This window comes from Oculina patagonica, chromosome 8 (assembly GCF_052425735.1).
Source record: "Oculina patagonica isolate OP01 chromosome 8, crgOcupat, whole genome shotgun sequence".
In the NCBI taxonomy this organism is placed as follows: domain Eukaryota; kingdom Metazoa; phylum Cnidaria; class Anthozoa; order Scleractinia; family Oculinidae; genus Oculina; species Oculina patagonica.
Window position 1 is genome coordinate 31,748,786 of NC_135765.1, and position 22,457 is coordinate 31,771,242.

Consider the following 22,457-nt stretch of genomic DNA (forward strand, 5'->3'; position numbering starts at 1 on the left):
GGACTTTTTCCAAGACTCCAAAATTCACATCAACGCCTTTCATACAGTACCTACAACCTTTATTTATACACAATGAAGAGAAAAAGCTACAAGCTTGTGGGGTCGTGTACAAATTAAAATGGACAAAAAGACAAAAATGTTAAAAAGCGTTATAAAAAGCGCAAGATCTATGTATTAAAAACTATAATAGTTCGTCTTAGTGTCTACCATACATTTCTTATAATGTTAATTCGGAGAATTCAGCTTTCACTCGAGTTTAACAGATTTCCAGGAGCGGTAGTCCTTTTCAAGGACTTTCAAATCCTGGAAAGTGCCACAATAAAATTCCAGGACTTTCCAGGTTTTCCAGGACCCGTACGAACCCTGTGAGAGGGGTTGGGTCAACCTCCTTTCCAGATTGTATTCTCTTCTTCCTCGCTTCCCAAGGGGCGAAGTATAACATTGAGGTTGAGAATTAAGGTTTGCTCACATTTATTTACTAAATAGAAGGAATCAACACAAGAAGTGACTCCAAACCAACAGTAGAAACAGTATTATCACTATAATGGTCATAATTTATTGGCTTCTGACATCAAATACAAATAACTTGACTGCCTTGGCAGTGAACTCTTCCCCAAGGAACGACCTGTATAAACAGAATAAACTTAACACTAAAATACAGGCTACAGCAACTGTGTTGACAGCACACCTTGATGTACCCTGCTACCTTTGAGCACAATTTAAAGATTTTGTCAGCAAAAACTAGCATGATAGAAGTAAAACTTTCTTCCAAAGCTGCTTTGATCTTAATACTACATAGGATTTCACGTTAAAGACGTTCCGCGTGACATTCATAACGCCCACTACTTTAGTCACGCAATCTCCAGTTTTTCACGTCACGCTTGATCGTAGCCACAAGTAGCTTCTGAACAAAATTTGGCTTTACCAAAAAATTACCGTAATTACATTTTTTGGGATCTAATTTAATTACTGACATTTGCAGAATATTAGGTATGGGTTTTGTTTGTAAATAATAACTTTCTAATAGACTACTTGGTGTGGCCCGGTTACAGAAACTCTCTGCTTCACTTTTCCCGTCTTTTGAACAAAATAAATACTCTAGATTTCACTAACAGTAATATGTTTATGAATTTTCATTTCAGTTAGAGCACTTTGCAGTAAGAAAGGTTTTCTAGGCATATACTCAATTTAACTTCCAAATTTAAAGAGGGATAACCATTTCATTTCCCATGTTTTGACTTCTTTGTGTAACTCAACAAAATTTTAAATGATCCGAAAAAAAAATAGCATCTTAAGGTTACGTATCAACATTTTCACAAGCATCAAACATAAAGGTCTTATAAATATCAAAAGTACTTGAGCGTTGGTCACAATGGCTTATTACACATACACTGTATTTCATTAAATGCAATAATAAATTATTACTGTTATCTTTGGACGCTCGTTTTTCACCTCTTGTTGATACAAAACTTATTTCACTTATTTGACTGCATGAAAAAGTGAAACTGTTCACTTTTTGGCCCTTTTCTTGCACGAGGAAGCAAAAAGGTCATTATAAATTATTACTGTATTGTTATTTTCATGCAAGAATTTGTAAATAAAATATTTTGTTTTAAAACCTTTCTGATTTTTCAAAACGGGAACACTTTTTCTCCTGGTACTTTAGTTGAAATCCATAAATACTTTGGCGACACAAACTTTTTTGGGTCTAAAGCAGATATACTGCAATATTACAAAATAATCTAATAGTGGACAGCTGCGATATTACAAAATAATCTTATCTAGTTATTATTGCTACAAAATATTCCTAGTTCTGGCCCTTGTGTAAACTTGAAACACAAAAACAAGAATTTTTAAGTTTTCCTGTTTAACCTCGGAACACAAGAGACACTATAATATTATTATTATTATTATTATTATTATTACTTCTGTTGTATAATAAACAGTGCCCTGTTTATGTACAAAGCCAATATTGTTGTCCCTCACATTTAAATCGCACCTTCAGAATATCTATTTTGGTGGAAGACACTATATTTCTTTATAATAATATTTAAATTCCAAGATATATCACAAGGGCCATATTGTACTATAAATATATTTTCAGATGAACTATTTTGAACTAAAGTAGCCATCCATCTGTAGAACCCAGATGAATTTGATGTGCGTCCAGGACTGATTTTCTTTCAGTAATTTAGGCACATTAAGACAAAACTATTTATACAGTATTAATAATAAAACAAGTTGACCTAACTAAGATGTGCTAGGTTTAGAGTCCACATTTATCCACTAAATTTTATATATCTTGTAATTGCAATAACTGCTTATTCTGAAATCTCCTACTTTCTTATTCACATTGTTGGCTTGCTACGAATTTTTCGGACCTAAAACAGCTAGTGAAAAATTGCCTGAATTTTACCAGCATGTTATGATGCAAGAAACACTGTGTTTACAGATTTCAGTTAACTCTACGCTTGACTAAATTTTGTGTAAGTTATGATTGAATGAGAAACTAGGCGCTGTGCCCGAGCTATTGCCTGACACAGAATCTCTTTTCTTACATTACAAAATTGTGTTATAATGCTTGTCGCACTCTAGTGGGTTTTTGGTAAAATTCTTAGCAGTTGTAAGACGCCCCCGTCTGTGATTGTGGGCGAAAACAGTACAAAAACTCAAAGGAAAGAAGCCCATTACAAAAATAATGGACTTTCCACCCAGGTGCCAGATTTAGACTACAAATATGGGACCTCTCACAAAATGAGCCCCTTTCCAATGTCCATAAAAGGCCCAAAGAAAAACAATTTGTTAAGTATCAACTACAACAAGATGATCACATATATCTGTGTCAACACAGGTAATGCAATCCTTTTAACATCTACTTTCAAAAGAATGTCACCAAAGATATTAAATATTCAGTACCTTTGCCCATTTCGTGGTGTACCACATGAATTTCATGTTTAAACATTTTGAACAGGCATTTTAGACTGAACTTTGAAAACAACAACAACAACAGGAGATTATCGGCGTGCTATTAAGCAGCAGTTTGAATGAGCTGAACAAGCCAACTGACTTTTTTTTCCCAGTGGCGTTCCTTGAAGATTTCCTTGGAAATCAAAAACAGCAAATGGTGGAGAGTTCAACACTGAAGAACGTGTGTTTCTGCATGCTTCCTCCTTACAGCAAATTATTGATATTTTGTGTAAGGCGCAAGTGATCTTCATCCTTTATCCAACCACAAGCTGCGTCAATCCACTGAACAAGCCATCGCCACGGGAACCCTCCGAACACACTTTTCCACAACAATCCACCAATCAATCTGAAGATGCCATATTTGATGCCAGATATTGCCAATGCAACAGTTTTTTTTTCCAATTTTAACTTATTTCATCAAAGACAGAACAAAAGTGGTTAATAATTCCTGTAACATTAACCAAACAACGAAAATATGTTGTAACAGCTGGTGGTGGTAGCATCACGGCACTAATTCCACCAGTCCTGTGTCCCGGCGGCACTGTTGGCAAAGCGGTTAGGATTCCAGTAGCCAGCTCCACCACCATACCCTCCATAGTGGGGGCCACCACCCCCACCCCCACGGTGATGTGGCTGCTGCCTGTAGTCACGTGACCCAAAGCCACCAGCTGAGTGCCTGCTGTTAAAACAACAAGGAAATTATGTTAACAGTTGACAAAAGCAACAGTGCTAAAAACATTCTGTACTTAAACAGAACTGACAAAGAACTACAGTCGAAGCTCTCTTAACAGACACTCTCGTAAGCGGACAGCTCTACTTACAGCCGCCTTGTTTGAAACCCTGTTTTAACTCCCATACAAACTCTGTATTTTTACATTCTCGTAAGCGGACATTCCCATAAGCGGCCGCGGACAGTTTTACAGATTACTACTTAGACTTTTTCTTTGTTTTCAAGCTCCTGTAAGTGGACACCCGAAAGAAAATCCTATTTACAACGTCTGTATCTTGTTTTTATCAATCAACTTCACACGCCGCCGTCACAATGATTTTACAGTAATTACAGTACCATCATGACCATATTTCAGTTTTTGTTTTGTCGTCATCCACGTCCGGTTACATTTCGAAACACCACTTTATTGTGCATTTTAGCATTATGTTAGCTGGGCAAGCTCCCGTAAGAGGCCATCTATCCCCTACACCTCTAGTGGCCGCTTACGAGAACCATCCGTAAGCGGCCAGCTCCAGTTGCGGACACTTTTTCAAGTCCCGAGGGTGTCCGCTTACGAGAGCTTCAACTGTAAGTAATATATCAAAGGTAAGAGAGAGTTTCGCCACATTTCCAAACACCGAGAAGAGAGTTGAAAATATGATGTGCAGCAGCGTATTTTGACAAACGTCCAGGTGTTTGAAAATGTGATCAAACACTCTCTCCAGTGTTTGATATATCTTCTCGGTTGATACTAAAATTAAGGAGTAAATGGAGAAATAAAATCGTAAAATTCTATGTAAGACCTTAGTTTACTTGGTTCTGATTTTGTTTGTTTTAACTAACTGCGTCAAGCCATGTGGCCCATACTGCCAGAGCTTATCCTGGTTTCTGTGGCATAAAGTGACTAGGATTATTTTTTTCTACTCCCCCCTGGATGGGATGCCAGTCCTTCACAGGGTTCCCCCGTTATCTTTTGCCGCTACCCATTTATACACCCGGATGGAGAGAGGCACTTTGAGAGAAAGTGTCTTGTCCAAGAATACAACACAAAGACCCTGGCCAGGCCTCGAACCCAGACCACTCGATTAGAGTTCAACATGCAAACCCATAGGCCACTGTGCCTCCCTTTGTTTAAGGTGGCTGAACACAGTTTTCGCGCACGCTCTCGATTTGAGTCTGCGCGCGCGTGCTCAAGGCTTTGAGACAAACAAAATTTAAATGCTGCACGTGCGCAGTTGATCAAAAAGCTGCGACCACACGTTTTATTGTCTTAACAGAAAGGCAAGATTTCTAACCAACCCGTCCTTAGAATTTTAAGAAATTTTGCAAGACTGTACTTTAGAAAGCAAGAAAACTGTTGATAACAAAAAATCTGAAATTTAACAAAGGAATTTTAAAACATTCTAGGACATTACGATAAAACATAAAGCTGCGAAAAATAAAAATTTCCCTCTGTCAAAACTTTACTACTTCAGTGTTAAAACTTCAGAATTTTTCCGAATTTGTTATACACAAATGATGAAAAAATTCTAATGACTGAATTTTCTAAAATCGAGCCGAATTCAACTTTTTTGGTTGATTTTTAATTAGCTAGGTTCAGGGCGGACAAAGTGCTGTCCGATAGCCCGGGGCAGTGGATTGATTGGTCGGGCTGCGTTTGATGATTGCCCGATGGGCAAGAACATTGTTTTTTCTGATGGCACTCAGAAAATAATGTGTGCAGCAGGAGTTGGGAGGGAAAGTGAAAATACAAAAAATTTTCTAAGGTAAATGTCCAGAAATCTAGCAACCTAAATCAAATTGTTTAAATGATACATTTGCCAACAGCGCCAGTGCACATTAATTGAATTTCAGCCAATTCAATCCATGACGCGGAAATCCTAGTTTCTATTTTAAGGGCAGTGCAACTTCCACATACGATGCATATAATTAATTATGCAATTACCGTTGGGCTAGCTCCTCAGAGTTTTGGGCTAGTGAGGTGAGAAAACAGCTGCCCGAAGGAAAGCTGAGTTTTTATTTTCGTCTCACCCTGTAGGTACCATGGTAACGCAACATGGTCTACGTGACACACAAAAATTTCAATTACAGTAGCTGATCTGTAAACTGCCAAATTTGAGCTTGTCAAGGGCGTGAGAACAATATATAAGTTCCGTACTCCAAAGATCAGAAAACTGTGTTCAGCCATCTTAAACTTGATGAATTATTAATGCCTTTGAGAAGAAAATATCCAACCTCCTTCCACGGTTCCTGCCTCCTGAGCTCTGGTTCTGATAGGCAAGGGATTCCAGCCATTGCGGTACTTCCTGCCTGGTATCATTTAACAGCTCCACCATGTCCTTGGCAACATTGCGGTTCTTGTCATTGAAGAATGATGTGGCAAGACCTACCAGAATTTCACAACATTCCAGTAAGTCATTTACAAATTGAAAGAGAACTTAAACATAAAAAAGTCGTGGTGCTAGTGTGGTTCTATTATGTGGTACTGTGTTAATATTATGCCATAGAAAATGGTTCTATCTTTTAGTCTGTGGTTGAAACTCTAGTGTGTGAAAAGTCAAATAAAAGCTACTGAGCAGTACTTTCATGTGGTACTCTTCATTATGCCATACAAAATGGTTCTAACTTGTAGTCTGTGGATGAAAACCTAGTTATGGTGCTAGTGTGGCACTATTATGTGGTACTGTTTTAATATTATGCCATACAAGGTGCTTCTTACTTTTAGTCTGTGGATGAAACCCTAGTGTGTGACCATTCAAATGAAAGCTATTGAGCAGTTCTTTCATGTGGTACTGTTTATTATGCTGTACAAGGTGGTTCTAACTTTTGAGTCTGTGGTTGAAACCCTAGTGTGTTCCTTTCAAATGAAAGCTACTGAGCAGTCTTCACATGGAGTGTTTTTATGCTGTACAGGTGGTCTAACTTTTAGTCTGTGGATGAAAACCTAGTGTGTGACCATTCAAATGAAAGCTATTGAGCAGTACTTTCATGTGGTACTGTTTATTATGCTGTACAAGGTGGTTCTAACTTTTAGTTTGTGGATAAAACCCTGGTGTGTGAAAATTGTATGTAGAAACTTGTATTTCTTTTTTACCAGTATGCCCTACACGTCCAGTACGGCCAATACGGTGAACATACTCCTCAATGTCAGTTGGCATGTCAAAGTTTACCACGTGCCGCACATTGGGGATGTCCAAGCCACGAGCAGCAACCTACAAAGACAAAAAATTGTTATCTCACTTCAAATGGTCGCAGAAAAGGAAATACCCTCTCACGTTAATTAGAATCATGGTTTCGTCAGTGGTATCCAAAACGCCTTCAAGGGGCAGTGTCACAAACATTTAGTGCTTTTTGGAATTTCAACGAAGGTGTTGGTACTAATCGGATATCCACTAATAGTTGCCTGGCCTTGCTTAAACGCATTGTACTAGTCAAGAAAATTGTTAAAAAGTGGTGTGGGTATGGATTGGTAGGAAGAAGGTGGCCAAATGTAAAACTTGAAAAAGTCGGGCCATCGTTTTCAACTCGTAGTGTCACTTGGAAGGAAATCACATAAAAAACATTGATTTGGGTTTATTCACATCTTATGCCTTTCTTTTAATTTTGTGTAACAGACTTCACATGACAATGTCCCTTTAAGAATTTACAAGAGAAAAAATTGAATAACTGTTTACTTACAGCTGTAGCCACCAAAATTGGTGTGCGTCCTGTCTTGAACGACTGCAGTGCTGCCTCTCTCTCTCGCTGAGAGCGATCACCATGAATAGAGGTTGAAGGATAACCTTGGCCGTACAAATAATCCTCTAATGCATCAGCACCTTTCTTGGTTTCCACAAAGACTAATGTCAGGGAATCAGGACCTGGTAGAGAAGGCATCAACAGAATTAACCCAAATAATGACTTGTAGTGCCTCTTACTTTAATCACCAAACTATTCAGTCCTTTAGATCAGCCTTAAAAACAGTTTTATATTGAAATAGGTTTAATGTGTAAATGACTTTAATTCACTTTTTGGTAATGCTAAATTTTTTTTATTTTTTTATTTTTTCATTTTTAAGGTAAAATTTAATTTTTTTTAATTATTTTTTTTTTTTTTTTTTTTGTTTATTTTTTTTTTATCTCTAAATAGCGGGGGGAAAATTATAATATAAAACATTTTTTTTTTGAGAAAGGAGGAAAAAATTTTTTTTAAAAAAAAAAAAAAAAATAATAAAAAAAAAATATAAAAAAAAATTATTTATATTAAAAAAAAAAAAAAAAAAGAAAAAAAAAAAAAAAAAATTTCCTTTTTTTTTAAATTTTTTTCAAAAAAAAAAAAAAAAAAAAAAAAAAAAATAAAAAAAAAACAAAAAATCAGGGGGGAAAAAAGGAGGGGGGGGGGGGGGCAAAAATTGGTTAGCCTTCTGTTAGCTTAGGTAGCTTGCAGTTAACCTTTTTATTTGTAGTAGGGTTTTCTGCCTTGCATGCCTTGCTGCCTCGCCTCGCATGGCTCGCTGCCTTGCCTTGCACACCTTGTACTCACTGTAAGACTCACCTGAGGCATTCAGCAGATCCAGCAAGAATGACCTCTTGTCAAACTCATCTACCCACACAGTTTTCTGTGTGATGTTCTCACTTGTGGAACCCACACGACCCACAGCCAAGAAGATGTAGTTCACCAAAAAGTCACGGGCAAGCATCTGAAACAAGAGAGGAGTATTTTACAAAACTGTTCATAGAGTGACTGTTACCAAATGGTTGTTTGGGCATTGAACATCAGGGCTTGTACTCTTGTGAGCTTTTGAGATTCCATGACTTTCCATGACCTTTTCCATGACTTTTCTAAGTTTTCCATGACCTAAATTTGACCATTTTTTCTTGGAATTTTCAAAAATTGTCTTGATTTCTGTTACGTTTTTACCATTTTCCTCACAAAAATAACCTGCTTTATTTATTTTGTACAATCAATACCATTTTCTATGACTTTCCATGACTCACACTTTAATTCCATGACTTTCCAGGCCTGGAAAATGGAGTTCTTAAATCCCATAACTTTCCAGGTTTTCCATAACCTGTACGAACCCTGATGTACATTTAAAGTCACAAGAAAATCTGAAGGAATCTTGTTTTAAGGAAATAAAAAACTTAATGTGACCTGGATTTCTTTAGGAAATGTGGCACTGAACATAAGCGTCTGACGTTCACCAGCTTTAGGCATAGTGTCTTGGTCAACAATGCGGCGTATCTGCGGCTCAAATCCCATGTCCAACATGCGGTCAGCCTCATCCAGGACAAGGAACCTAACAAAACAAGATTTTTGTCACTTTCAGCCCAAACTCAAAATATCAATTCTTGTTACAGACTTCATGCAAAATAGTTTAAAGCTAGTTTTGAGAGTTTAACAGTGCATCTAAAACATTCCCTAGTTGGTGGTGTTCTTTCTACGTCCCACTTGGGCTAAAAATGTTTATTTCTAGTTAAAGATTACTTAATGAGAACCAAGTTACGAATGGCTAAGTGAGGAAAAATGTTTTGCAATGACTTCAAAAACAGATGCAAATTAGGGACACTAACATCATTGAACATGGGAAGCAAGGTGGCCTAATGGTTAGTGTGCTGGAGTCTGGATCGAGCCGAGCCGTCCAGGTTTGAGCCCTGGTTGGGCGTCATTGTGCTGAGTTCTTGGGCAAGACACTTTTCCCTCATAGTGTCTCTCTACACCCAGGTGTATAAATGGGTACTGGCGAATTTAATGCTGGGGAGTGACCCTGCAATGGACTAGCATCCCATCCAGGTGAAAGTACAAATACTCCTACTTGCTTCATGCTACAAAACTTGGGATAAGTTCTGGATAGATGGCTCACTAGGTTCAAAGAGGACTTTACCCTAATATCATGGCACACAAAATACAACTGTATAAACTTACTTGCAAGAGTCCAGCCCCACTCGACCCCTGTCCAACATGTCAACAAGACGACCAGGTGTGGCCACCAGAAGATGGCAGCCACGATCCAGCTCCTTCAGCTGGCCACCAATGTCTGCTCCACCGTACACCACGCAAGGTCGCACATAGGACCTGTACGCAAACTGAATTAAAAGGCAAAAAAGTTAAACCTAAGTTACTATTGTCTATTAACAAGAATTCTGTTTCTAAAATCCTGCAACTTACAGTTATAACAATGTTTTACTTTCTTTCCATCTCCTTGAAAACTAAACCAATTTCAGTTGAGTGGATTTAGTGCAAATGAAACACTGACTACATGAAAGGTGATAAAACACAATTGACTTGACAGGAAAAAGGAGGGCTGGCATCACTAATTTTGTGTTGTGAGATGTGATGACATTTTAGAGAACTTTGCCATCAGTAAGTTACAGTACTACTCCTTACTACTAGTTGTTTCATAGGCTTGAAACAAAATAGACTTTATAAAATGTAAATCACGCAAACAAAACTCTGTTAGGGCTGATTTACACAGCACAGTAAAAACCCGCGTATAAGAACACCTATCTAACAAAAGATAAACGTCAATATGTTGCTATGGTAACCTTTGTGACTAAGTGGACGGGTAAAAAAATTAAAATTTGGTCATATTTGATCATTATGGGTATTTTGTGCAAAAATCGAACATTGGCTTCCTAGATAATTTTAATTTCTCAGGAAACAACCACCCTTCGGCTTAAAGAAAACTACATCGAGCCTTTGTTTTTTATTTTTTTTTTTTTTTGCAGTACCTTAAACCTGATTTAACTTTAGCGTGTAGTAGGCAGCAGATATTTTGTTGTAGACAGCAAAATTGCAGGCTGCCAGCACATTTTGACTGGGCTGAATGAGGTAGGTTGATTTACATGATGCGATGTGTGTTGTAGTCATGGTGAAAGCATGTCACATGCGATAATCGTAAGCAAAATCATACCATGTAATTTGCCCCTTACCTTCTTGGATTCTTCAAAGATTTGACAGGCCAGCTCTCTAGTGGGTGCTAGAACAAGGCTGATTGGAAACTGCTTTCGGCGAGACTGCTGTCGAGCCTATTGAAAGTGGGGAAAATGTCTTGAATGTAACCCTTAGATTCCCAAGAGTGATCATAGTTTTCCTTATGAGAGCAATAAATTATCAATCTGCCATTTGTGTGGACATTATAATAACAACAATAGCGGGATAGCTATTTTAGCTATGGAACTCCACTGGATACTAACTCTGTAGCCAAAAATGGAACACAGTTTAGATAACATTTATCAGTTAACATGTATAATGTTTATATGGAAATCTGTAACAAGAATTTACATGTTGAGATTATGCGTAGAAGATAAAACAGAAACAATGCAAACAGTTAAGAACACAGATGTACAGTTTGAAATTCTTACATCAGGCAGTGGTGGAGGACCTTCCTCAAAGATCCTGCTAAGAATGGGAATCAAGAAAGCTGCAGTTTTTCCAGAACCTAAAAAACAAGAATATTCAGTTTAAAAGGAATATATTCTCACAAAAAGCACACAAAAAAGTCAAATAAGAGAACGCGAGGTAAAAAAATGTAAAATGCCTCTCAATAGATGTCAGCGACTACTTGCATCTTACAAACAACTTATTCAAGACGTAAACAAAACCAATGAGCGGACTGCAAACAGCATAACTTAATTTGACGGACCAATTACTGTTGACAATCTTTACAAGACTCACAGCCAATAACATCACAACTAAACTGTCCAATCAGCTTCAACAGACCAGATTTATAACATCATCGACTGACAACAACTTTTCACTTGACGCTGAAGATTACTTCCACTCAAAACATCAAAACATCAGTCACCAACAACAGTTTTTTTATAGCTACTCTCACCCAGACGATCACACTATATGAACTACTGATACTCCTGGCTTCAAACCATTTACTAAAAAATATTACAGCATAGCTAGTAGAGCCTCAAGAAGAAGCTATAGTTGCTCTTTGTTATCGCCTTGAGCAACTCTTGCGCTTCTTTTGTGCCCTCCAAACTTCCCACATGCACTGTAACTTGACAGTGCATGCTAAAGCATGAACCAATTGAAGGGTTCGGTGGAAAAAGGGCATTAGTGATTTTGGCTAAAAATGGACATTGCGAAAAAAACTCCAGATTACGCGCGCGGTTTGTTTACATGTCTTAAACATTTTACTGTATTTATTTTTGCTGGCTTCTGGTCGTTTCTGAGAAATGACATATGCAAATAACTTGGATTTTCCAGGCGTCTTTAGCAATTCCTTTGTTTAAGTGCAACAAACGAACTCCAAAAGATGCCGACTGGACAAACCAGGTTTTTGCATACGTTACATCTCACAAACGAAGCAAAACCCAGCAGAAATAAAAACGGGACAATGTTTTGCAGATGTAAACAAACCTACATGTAAAATTCGATTTGTTTCAGCGATGTTCATTTTTAAACAAAAATCATGACCCCCTTTTTCCACCCAGCCCTTCAATTGTTAAGCACTGCAAGTTAGATGCAGTAAGCTCACCGGTCTGGGCGCAGGCCATCAAGTCTCTCTTATTCTTCACAATAGTAATAGCATGCTTCTGAACTGGAGTAGGCTTTGAGTAGTTGGCCAACTGCAATGAAAGTTAAAAATATAAAAGCTGTTAGTCAAGCAAATTAAATTCAATAAATATATTTAGTAAATAAACCCTTCAGGCGGCTGGTATATTGGAGGATAATGCCCAAGGCTGAAAGATTGTGGAAAAATGAACAGTTGGCTGAGAAGTGAAGCTTTGAGGGCAACTGTGAAATTTAGAGGACAATCTTTCAGCCAACGGTATTATACTCCAATACACCAGCAAGCCAGAAAGGGGTTTATTTATTTTCATAGTCCTCTGATTAATTTCTACAACGCGATTTATCGCCAGTAAATTTATAGGAAAAAACTTATGTAACAAGAATCTGCAAGCAGTTTATACCGTGTGTTAGTGTTGACCACCTCTCAGTTGGAGTGGGCGCCACAGTAAAATAGTCACGAGAACACAAACCAGAAGTGTGCGGACGACCGGTGCCGCTACGCAGCAAATTTGTTCCTCAAAAACCCAAACAGTTCATGAAGGAACAGTCCATCACCCAAAATCTCCGACCCTCCGAAGCGGAGGCGCCCGGCGACACACCTGGAGCTGCAAACGCGACGAACTCAAAAAAGACCCGACGTCGCACCGCGCCGCCCAGAGCGAGAGTGAAAATAGGTGAATGATATATCACAGGCGACGAGCGTGGATGGGTCAAAGGAGAATAGCTGGACGTCCGCGGCCCGGGACCGGACAAGGAGCGGGGGGCGGGCGGACGAACCGACAAAAAAATAAAAACGACAAAATGCCAGCCAGAGAACCGGCTTGGCACGGTTAATAAACCCGGCGTAAATGTGGTTGAAACAAATGTAACTTGTATTGGTTATGTGATTTTTTTAACTCTGTGATTTCATTAAAAGTGAGAATTAAATAAGGTGACTTCATTCGTTTGCTTTGTGCTTACCAACAAAATCGGGCGATGGGTATCAAATTGGACAGGGTATATTCGCTGATACCTGTTGTCTTATTTTGTACCACGTGATGCATTTCGTCCAATGAGCATGCGCAAAAATTAATGGGTGGTTAATAAATATATATATATATATATATATATATATATATATATATATATTATATATATATATATATATCTTAGTTCTTCATAAAAATTGAAAATTTCTCTTATTAAAATAAAGCACTGTACCCCAATGTTGTGATGCAAAATTTCACCAAGGTCACAATCAGTGAACTGAAAAAAAAGAGGGAAGGAAAAAAATGAACATTACATTTACATGTAACAAAATTACAAGTAGAAAGTAAATTACATGTAAGCTTCACCATTATTCGCCAGTTATTTCTGCCATGATGCCATTTAAATCCAACTTCTTGAATTATTTCTAACATTTGCAGCAAGTAGTTATTAAGCAGTATTTTAACAACTAGGCCTGAAAAATAGTAAAAGCAGCCAGTCTGACGCTGGTTTGTGAGAAGTAAAGGCTCCATATAACATGTAAATTGTATTTATACAAATAAAAGCACACGAAGACAACATTATAGCAATGTGCTTAATGAAAAAAGTTATAATCTGATGATGAAGAAAACTTCCCATTCAGTTTTTCTGTCATTTTCAACAAAAGAAATAAATACAGTATACATACCGACTCAATGTTTTTGGGAACATCATTTCCAGTGGCTTCAACAGGAATATCCTCATACTTATCAAAGTTTATTCCAGTGTTGTGCTTGCTAAAAAGCTCCCTGAAAATGCAGTATAGACCTTACTACTAAGTTCAATCAAAGCCACTAAAAACTCAGGATCATAATTTTGAAAGGCTCAGTGGAAAAAGGGCAGCCTCATACGTGTCCTACAGCTGCAGAAGAGGGCTGCAAGAGTAATTCTCAATGCCAATCGCCAAGCAAACTCTGTCAAACTGTTCAATAAACTTAACTGGATACCATTCATCCGAACAGGCTAAACTAATCAAGTGCTGTATTACAAAGAAGCGTTTACAGGGGCATGTGCATATGAATTATAATGTCATGTGCTCAAAATTCACCACCAAGCCTCATTTACGCGAAGTATTCTCAATCCTCTGCCACCTTCATCCAGTTTTCACGAGGGTATTCTTTTCATCTTTGCTGCTTAGGGAATTCATTCATGATAAAATTTACAAGTTTGCGCTTTCAAAGCAAGGCTTAGTGGTGGAATTAGCCAGTCTGATGTAAACATGAAAATACATAATTTGGGGGAAAAAACGGGAGAAACAAAAAAAAAAACCACCCCCCCCCCCCCCGGCCTTTTTTTATCAGAAATCGCCACCACCCGTTTTCCGCTGAGCCTTTCATTTGTTTGTTGCCTTAGCTGTTAATAATGTAAAATAATAATGATATATAAACCACTATCAGTCACAGCTAAAATTTTTGCTATTGAACCTATCCTAACAGACACCTCTGCACAGCAGAAAGTTCACTGGACCCCAGAGAATTCAAAGTTCTTATCATCTCCTATCATCTCCTCTTCCTATGTGGAGACTCAGCTCTGTTTCTTTTGGTGTCTGTATGAAAGAGGTTTAACTTAACTTATTGGCAAATGCTGTTACCTTTCAACGCGATCATTCTTTGGCAACAACTTAGACCAATCCTCTGGCGGTGGCTGAGTGTTTCTTCCATAATCTAACATGAAAACATATAAAACTCTTTAATATGAGGGAACAACATCTAATAGTTTAAACAATAATACGAGGATCGAAATGCACCATAGCAGTGAACCAACATGCAACAAATAGTGACACTACACAATCGACCTTGTCGCATGATGAAGACTAGCAGTAGCAGTTGTAACTTTGCGATCAACACCTCAAAGCGATTCCATCGTGAGACAAACAAATAAATGTTCATGTTTCCTATCTTACACCACAACAAACAATAACCACTTCTACATAAAACTCTTCACTTTCTAACAGTTCACCTTGTGTTCATCAATTTTCAGAGACAGCATTTCAATCAAAATCAATAATAATTAGCACTCATACTTTCATATAAAACCTTGAAGCCTGCTTGAAGCATTAATTAACAAGGGCACCAAGAACATGACAAACAGACAATCCTTACCATTGGAGCTTCCTCTGGAAGGCCCTCTGTTATCACCACCGCGATCACGCCAACTGTTTCCCCCACCGCCACGGCCATAGTACATGCCTGGGTTCCCATATGGGCGGCCTCCACCGCGAGAATACCCTCCATAGAAGTTTTGTTGTTGATAAAGACCATCTGGCAAAAGTAAACAATACAATATCTCACACAGTTGAACACACTTGCATAATGGTTAGCATGTTGGGTCTACAGTTTGAATGATCCAGGTTAGAGCACTGTCTGTGGTCACTGTGTTGTGTTTTGCCCAAAACACTTTGCTCTTTTAATGCTTCTCTCCAACATAACTACATTGTAAAATACTGCGAGGGGAGGGAACGCAGGGACTAGCATCCCATCCAGGGGGTATAGGAACACTCCTAGTTGGTTCACATTACAGAAACCAGAATAATCTCTGGCAATGTGGGCTACAATGTACTTTGACATAAATGGAGACTTTTCATTTTATATCAGATATACACGGCACTTTAAGATTATTGCAAAAAAGTAAGCAAACCTCTGTAGGGATCCCTGGGTGGAAAGTCTTGCGGTCCTGGGTGAAACACTTGCTCTTGGTAGCCCCCGCGGCCAGGAGGAGGGCCTTGTCTGTTGCGAAGATGAGGTGGCACGTATCGTTCTACACAGCAAGAACAATGTTACATTACGGCAACTAAGGTATGATAAGGTAAGGTAAGGTATAAGGCAACATGTATTTCAAACATGCCAGGGCTCGAGACTAACGGTAGCCAACTAGCCAAAGGCTACTAAAATTTAGGTTTTGGCTACCAGGTTTAGCATTCCTACTAGCCATTTGGCTAGTGAAAAACTCAGAAAAGTCAACTGTTCTTGATAGAAATCAATAAACCTGACTAGTGAAAAATTACTTTTGGCTAGTAAAATCTGACATGTCACTAGCCAGTAAACCAGCGAGTTAAAAAGTTAGTCTCAAGCCCTGCATGCACAGTTAAACTTATTGTGAAAACAGCCTGCATTTTAGAGCGGATTTTCACAACTGTTGAAAGTACTTTAAATTTACATTGATTTTGCTTTACTTTGCCTAGAGATCTATTGGTTTAAAAAACTTGCACCACTTTCTCAGCCAATCAGAATAAAAACCAAAATCAATCATGACTCACTCACGCATGTTTTCTGATGTTTTTTGTCGGCTACATATAGTTGCTTGAAGTTTTGATTGGTTCACTGGATTGTCTGTGTTCTTTGTAATTGGCCGGTGTAATAACTTTGGTTTTGGTTTTAGGACACTTGATCAAAAACTGCTCTTAGTTATATATTTATGATAAAACTTTGCTGTTCTGACCAAGAATTCATATCGGGAAATCTTAAAAAGAGGTAGGCATAGCAAACGATATACTATTTATAAATCACTTTGATTGCCTCGGTCCTCTAACATCTTGCGATGAGAAGGACCATGTAAAAATTGAGAAATTTCCCACAAATTCAACATGTTCTGATATATTCCCAATTCACAGTAACAATGGTTTACATTAAAAATTATTTGATAAAAGTTGACACTGGCTTAAAATATGTACTGGACGTTTCGGCTACTGCTGTAGCCTTCTTCAGCAATATGTAAATTTAAAACGGCGTCCCTGGTGTTATAGGAATAAAAACTAAAAAATGCAGAAAAAGGTGACAAGGAATGTAATGAATAAAATTGGGGGTGGAATTCTAAAAATGGGACTAAAAAAGGATAGAATAGGGGTGGTATGCAATTAAAAATTGTTAAGTTTCTTATAAATGTTTGGGAATGCTACGTGTTCATTAATAGCGTTTCCATCTCGGACTGAGTGCCACGCTTCGAGGAAAAGTCTTTGTCTCCAAACTGACGACCGGTCGCATTTTTAGAATTCCACCCCCAATTTTATTCAGTACATTCCTTGTCACCTTTTTCTGCATTTTTTAGTTTTTATTCCTATAACACCAGGGACGCCGTTTTAAATTTACATATTGCTGAAGAAGGCAACAGCAGTAGCCGAAACGTCCTGTACATATTTTAAGCCAGTGTCAACTTTTATCAAATAATTTTTAATCTTATCATGCCTGGCTACAAACCAGATATTTTTAAATGGTTTACATTCTTTAATAACTGAAAAGAGTCAACCAGACTGAATCAAAATTATTAGACAATCTAAAATTATAAATCGATATTCTTGTGTTGCAATGCCTCCTTTCAGATAAAAGTGTGATTGACTTTTTTTTTTTTAAATTAACTTCATGTACAATAGATTTTGCTTTCTAAAAACGACTTCCAATTATGGTTTCAATGAAAAGTGTGATCATCGATCAACCTGCCTTGTACCATATTCATTAGAAATTTTTGACAGTCTTAAAATTTAAGCCAAGTACCATCAAATTGGCTTACTATTAGTCAGACGTGTATTATAGGCTATATAATTGGGAAATTTACTATAACGAGAACAGACTGAGGTTCGAAACCGACCACAAATACATCACTTCTAAGATTTTTTATATCATAAAAGGTTGGCGGAAATCACACTAGAAAATATGTGGCAAGGCTAAGCTTAAAAATAATAGCTCACAAGATCTTAAAAGGTCAGAGAAACCCCGAATCATTTTCTCAGACAAAACTCTATCAGAAAATCACTCTGAAATTACAAAACAGAGTAATGATCTTCATTAACATGTAAAGACCGAAGCGTCAAAAAGACTTCATGATTACAGATCGATGTAATCCAAACCGGCGACCGCCCTGGCGACAGCCAAAAATTATCTGAAGTACAAAACATTTGAGTTCCAGCAAATGGCGATTGTTCTTCGTTAAATGGTCAATAAAGTTTTATGTGCTCTATTACTTGTTTCTTTTTAGGAATACTTAGCCCAGTACATGTTTTATTCTCTGTAGGAGAGCAAATTAAAATTTTCCTTTAGCCTACGTACCTTGTTGAGACTTAGGATCGACGCCGCGTTGATTAACGGCGCCCGAATTCAAGTCCAGACCAGCGAACTACGACGAAAAAACAACACATAAATTACATTTAAAACATCAACTGTACCTAATACAGACAAAGGAAACTCTAAAATAAATTTTCTGGACGCCGGAGTTAGGAAATTTTCGGAAACATGTAGACGCCATTTGCGTTTTGCCATGTGCCTTTGTCTGACCACGACTGGCATTTTTCCGATGAGAAATCTTCGACTTACCCGCTGGTCTAGAGCTTGAAAGTTTGCTGGGGACACATGACTCATAACGGAAGAAACAGTAGATTCAAGCTTTCGAATGAAATATCTGAAATGATTGATGAAAATTAGCGAAAAAGCGAACGACAATTGAACTTTTTGCACTCAAAGAGGTTTTTTTTCAGTTCAGATGTCAGTCGACAGCCGGCCGAGTTACCGAGCCTTCTTACGTCACGTACTGAGCACGTGGCTGCCTCCGCACGTGGAGGGTGGGGGCGGGGGAATGTGATGCAAGGGCGAGAAAAACGCCCTTCCGTGCCATTTTTTCACGCTTACACCATAGAGGAGCAATACTTTGACGAGATATTTTGCATGCTCCTCGTGTTATTTACAGTAAAAGTTTCGATGTTTATACCTGAACAGTTTGGATGCAGGGGACCACGCAACGAAGAAAAAACTGCTTGGCTTCTCTGCTGCCGGATCTCTTGTTCAAGAAATGCTCGTACCAGACGTCACTCTAAGTGCATAAAACCAAATTGATTGCAAGGTGGTACAACGGCAAGAGGGCAAGATATTGGCCAATATTCAACAGCAGAGCAGTCTTCTCAGGGCCAGACTATTTTCCATATTATAGTACTGGCCCTGAAGAAGACTAGCCTGCTAGTTGAAATATTGGCCAATAAATCTTGCCCTCCTGCCGTTGTACCAGCCTTGCAATCAATTTGGTTTTATACCTGAGTAGGTCCAAGCGACTGGGCTCTCTGCTCCAGGCTCTCGGGTTGTGGAATGTGGACTTGAGGTAAAATGCGAGATCAAGAAAAATGCACAATAAGTCATCTCTCTCCTTTTCTCTCCCCCTCCCCCTTCCGCGGGAAGGACTCCCATATAAAAGGGACGGGGATGCTCGTCGGGAATTGTGAAAACAACTCCGAAAAGAGACCAATCTGGGTGTGGCTCAAGCCTTTCTTGCCCCCTAAAAGATACCAAAAAACTAAGAATAGAATTTGTATTTACCTATACATATTTCTTCGTGTGCAGCCCTAAACGAGACCATTATGGCTAAAAATATAGGCATTTTGTCCAGAACACCCTCATCGAGACCAAAAATTCGAAATTTACACCCCAATGCGAATTTCTCATTCTCGCATCAAACGTGTAATTTTGTCCGTTCAATTCCCCTAGTGACGAAGTACGCCCTCGAACGAGGACATATTGTGGCAGACACATTGTTACTCATGATGTTTTCTTGGGCGAGCAAATGGGGAAACATTTGTCGCAGACACAAAATGTTTCTGAAAGAAATAAGAAACAGTTTTTGTGTCTCAGGTAGGTCTTACGAAGTGTGAAAAAATATATTGTCTCAGGCACAAATTTTGTGTCCGCAACAAATGTTGCGCGCGCTGGCAACAGGGAAACATTTGTGTCTGCAACAATGTGCCCACAACATTGTGTCCTCGATTTCCACCACCTTAAAGCCTTGGTATTATGAAAACGACAACCTTGTGCCACTGAATCACTATTGCCATTAACCAATAAGAAAACTAAACTGTAACTTGTGGCAAGAGGGGGGATGTAATCGGTTTACAGTTTTTAAATTAACCACTAAAATGCTAAGCATCGAATGATGCTTGTGGATCAAACCGTAACTTCCGAAGTCCCAGGAATCTGGTAGCCTGCGAGAAATTGTCGCCTGTACATTTTGGTCAGGTTTCCATGCTAGCCGGTACAATAAAACTAAAAAAGTCGACACCAGGAGAGGATTGAATCTGTTCAGTCAGATTCGTTTATGTCTGAGTTGAGCTTGAGTTAGGGTTGCTAGATGAAAGAAAATGAAAGAAGGCAGCTAGCTTTAGAAGTAGTCAGCTCGATAGAAAATGCCAGATTGAGTGGAATATTCGCTTTTTCCATATGGGTTCCCAAGGGGGAGGGAGAGATCATAAGGTGTGACGATAAGTTTTCCCCTGGGCAGTGGGCACTGTGTAATGGACAACGCTACGGGGGAAACTTAGCTCCGTAGAGCAACCACTTGCTTGCGGGACGGAGTCTCGTCACAAACACCTGGTACTCGGAGATTTAACCTCTAGGACTTTTTCTACAGACGTCAAGGGTCACAAAGAACTTGGTTCCAACAGAAGTTTATAACTCGATGATGTAATCACAACCGTCAGTGTGGCTACTTTTATGATGCAATCACACGTCGATGTAATCACCGATGTAATCAAAGAAACTTTTACAACGTACCTGATTATATATCGTTGCTACAAATAAGGTGTTTTCAGTGTGAACAAAAGCCTGCTATTGAGTACAATAAAGAAGGAAACTGCAATTACAAGAGCGAACGTATATCAACAGAAGGAAACTTACAAAATTAAAAACGAGAACTTAGATTAAAAATCACAACTTTAAAATTACAACTAGCGAACTTAAGTTAAGCTTTTAAACTTTTAAAACAGGCATAGGAAATAAAAAGTGAAAAGCCTATTAAGATTTCTAGAATTGGTTTGCTCAGCTAACTAACTACGAGCAACCCTTGAACGAAAAGCAATATTACTTTATTGAGGAAAATAAGTTCAGCTGGGGAGCTTCCGTGGAAACTAATATAAAACCAGGAAATTTTAATTGTGAACGGAAAGCTCAAAAGAATAAGTTACCGAAATATTTATTCGAATTTATCTACTAAATGAACTGTGATGATGAACAAAATGGCAGATGTACAGGTGTACAATTTCCAAACACACAACAAAGATGAATTTCTACTTGGACAGAAACTACTGTTGGTTTTTTGGAATGTTTTAAAATGCTGAATAAGGATAAACACAGAAATGACTGAAATACGAAAAATTCTCTCGTAACAAAGGGTAGAAAGAGAGCCTGCGAGGGGCCGGATGAGAAGGGAGAGCTAGAGAAGCTTCTCTCTTCCCGTCTTCCACAGCCGCACTTTATATTCCTATCTCCCCAGTCTCCCAACGTTTTATCTTGAAAGCGCGGTTGTAAGGAAATATTGAAAAGCCCGAGTGGCCGGCCAAAGAGGAAAAAGCGGCAGATGTGAAGAAACTGTAACTCTATATGGGCTTACACGAATTCACGTTAGCTCCAGGCAATTTAAAATAAGAGCTGATGGCATAACAGTGGTAGCCAGAGCTACCCTGCACTGATAACCAAGAGCTTTTCTGCTAAAGTTTGTAAATAGTTAAAACTCTGTGATAAATGATAAAGATGAAATGTTCAATATGTCACGAGCGTGGGACAAAGACAAAATCTGAGTCCCTGACGGGTATTGATCCCATGGCCTCCCAGATACCGGTTGGGCGCTCTAACCAACTGAGCTACGAGAGACTCGTGGTGAGTGGGGCCATTTACTAGGTTGATATGTGACACGCGTCCTGCATACTGCTAGGATGAGCAATGTTGAAATCATCAAGTGTGAAGTAAATTATAAAGATGTTAAATTTAAGCTTGGTAATAAATAATGAAGATGAATTTTTCAACAATGACACGAGCATGGGACAAAGAACAATTCTGCGAGAGACTCGTAGTGATCTGGGCCATTTACTGCTGAGTAATAGTCACTATTTGTGACAGTGAAGCTAAAGAAGGCCCTGGTCATTGGTAAGACACGGTCGATTTTTTCGTTAATGAACTAAAACCATGACATCTCCGATGATTTATAACAGTCTGATCGATCGCGCACGCATGACCGCGCCTTGGTACTAAAGAACGGTGGCGCCGCGCCGTGCATTATAAACTATCACTTTCATGGTGGTCTGCGCAATTAAACAACCACAAGGACGGAAGGAAGGAAGTATAATATCAGCCTCAAATAATGAGCCATCACTGCTACAATAGCTCCATTAGTACACGATAGATAACAACCAAATTAAAGATGACGTCTTTGTTTTGCGTCATGCTTTAAGAACTTTCAAAAACAAATTCGGACTCCTTCACTTGTAGTCGCATTTTGAGATAATGAGTCGCCCTATGTTTCGCTGTTT

The 22,457-nt window shown here is 38.6% G+C and overlaps 1 protein-coding gene across 2 annotated transcripts; it reads right to left on the reverse strand.

Annotated features, from left to right (window-relative positions):
• Window positions 1-533: 533 nt before the first annotated feature.
• LOC144664405 (ATP-dependent RNA helicase DDX3Y-like) lies at window positions 534-18,661 on the reverse strand. Of its 2 annotated transcripts, XR_013572806.1 has the most exons (18): window positions 18,490-18,661; window positions 18,226-18,292; window positions 15,824-15,943; window positions 15,289-15,447; window positions 14,778-14,850; window positions 13,836-13,935; window positions 13,382-13,426; window positions 12,147-12,237; window positions 11,020-11,096; window positions 10,588-10,683; window positions 9,581-9,741; window positions 8,810-8,954; window positions 8,210-8,354; window positions 7,355-7,536; window positions 6,771-6,888; window positions 5,912-6,062; window positions 2,745-3,646; window positions 534-2,546 (listed from the first exon to the last, which is right to left on the reverse strand). XR_013572806.1 is itself a non-coding variant. In XM_078525520.1 (17 exons), exons 1-17 carry the CDS (start codon window positions 18,532-18,534, stop codon window positions 3,478-3,480), a joined length of 1,944 nt encoding a protein of 647 aa, XP_078381646.1. In that variant the 5' UTR covers window positions 18,535-18,661; the 3' UTR covers window positions 534-3,477. The 2 variants fall into 2 exon arrangements, 1 of the variants encoding a protein (XP_078381646.1); XM_078525520.1 differs by having other exon boundaries at window positions 534-3,646.
• Window positions 18,662-22,457: the final 3,796 nt, after the last annotated feature.

Excerpts from the sequence above, each read along its gene's own strand:
- LOC144664405 (XM_078525520.1), bottom strand. The coding sequence starts at position 18,534 with ATGAGTCATGTGTCCCCAGCAAACTTTCAAGCTCTAGACCAGCGG. Across the intron at positions 18,293-18,489 it reads TTCAAGCTCTAGACCAGCGG|TTCGCTGGTCTGGACTTGAA; the intron begins GTAAGTCGAAGA and ends TTTTCGTCGTAG. Across the intron at positions 15,448-15,823 it reads ACCCAGGGATCCCTACAGAG|ATGGTCTTTATCAACAACAA; the intron begins GTTTGCTTACTT and ends TACTTTTGCCAG.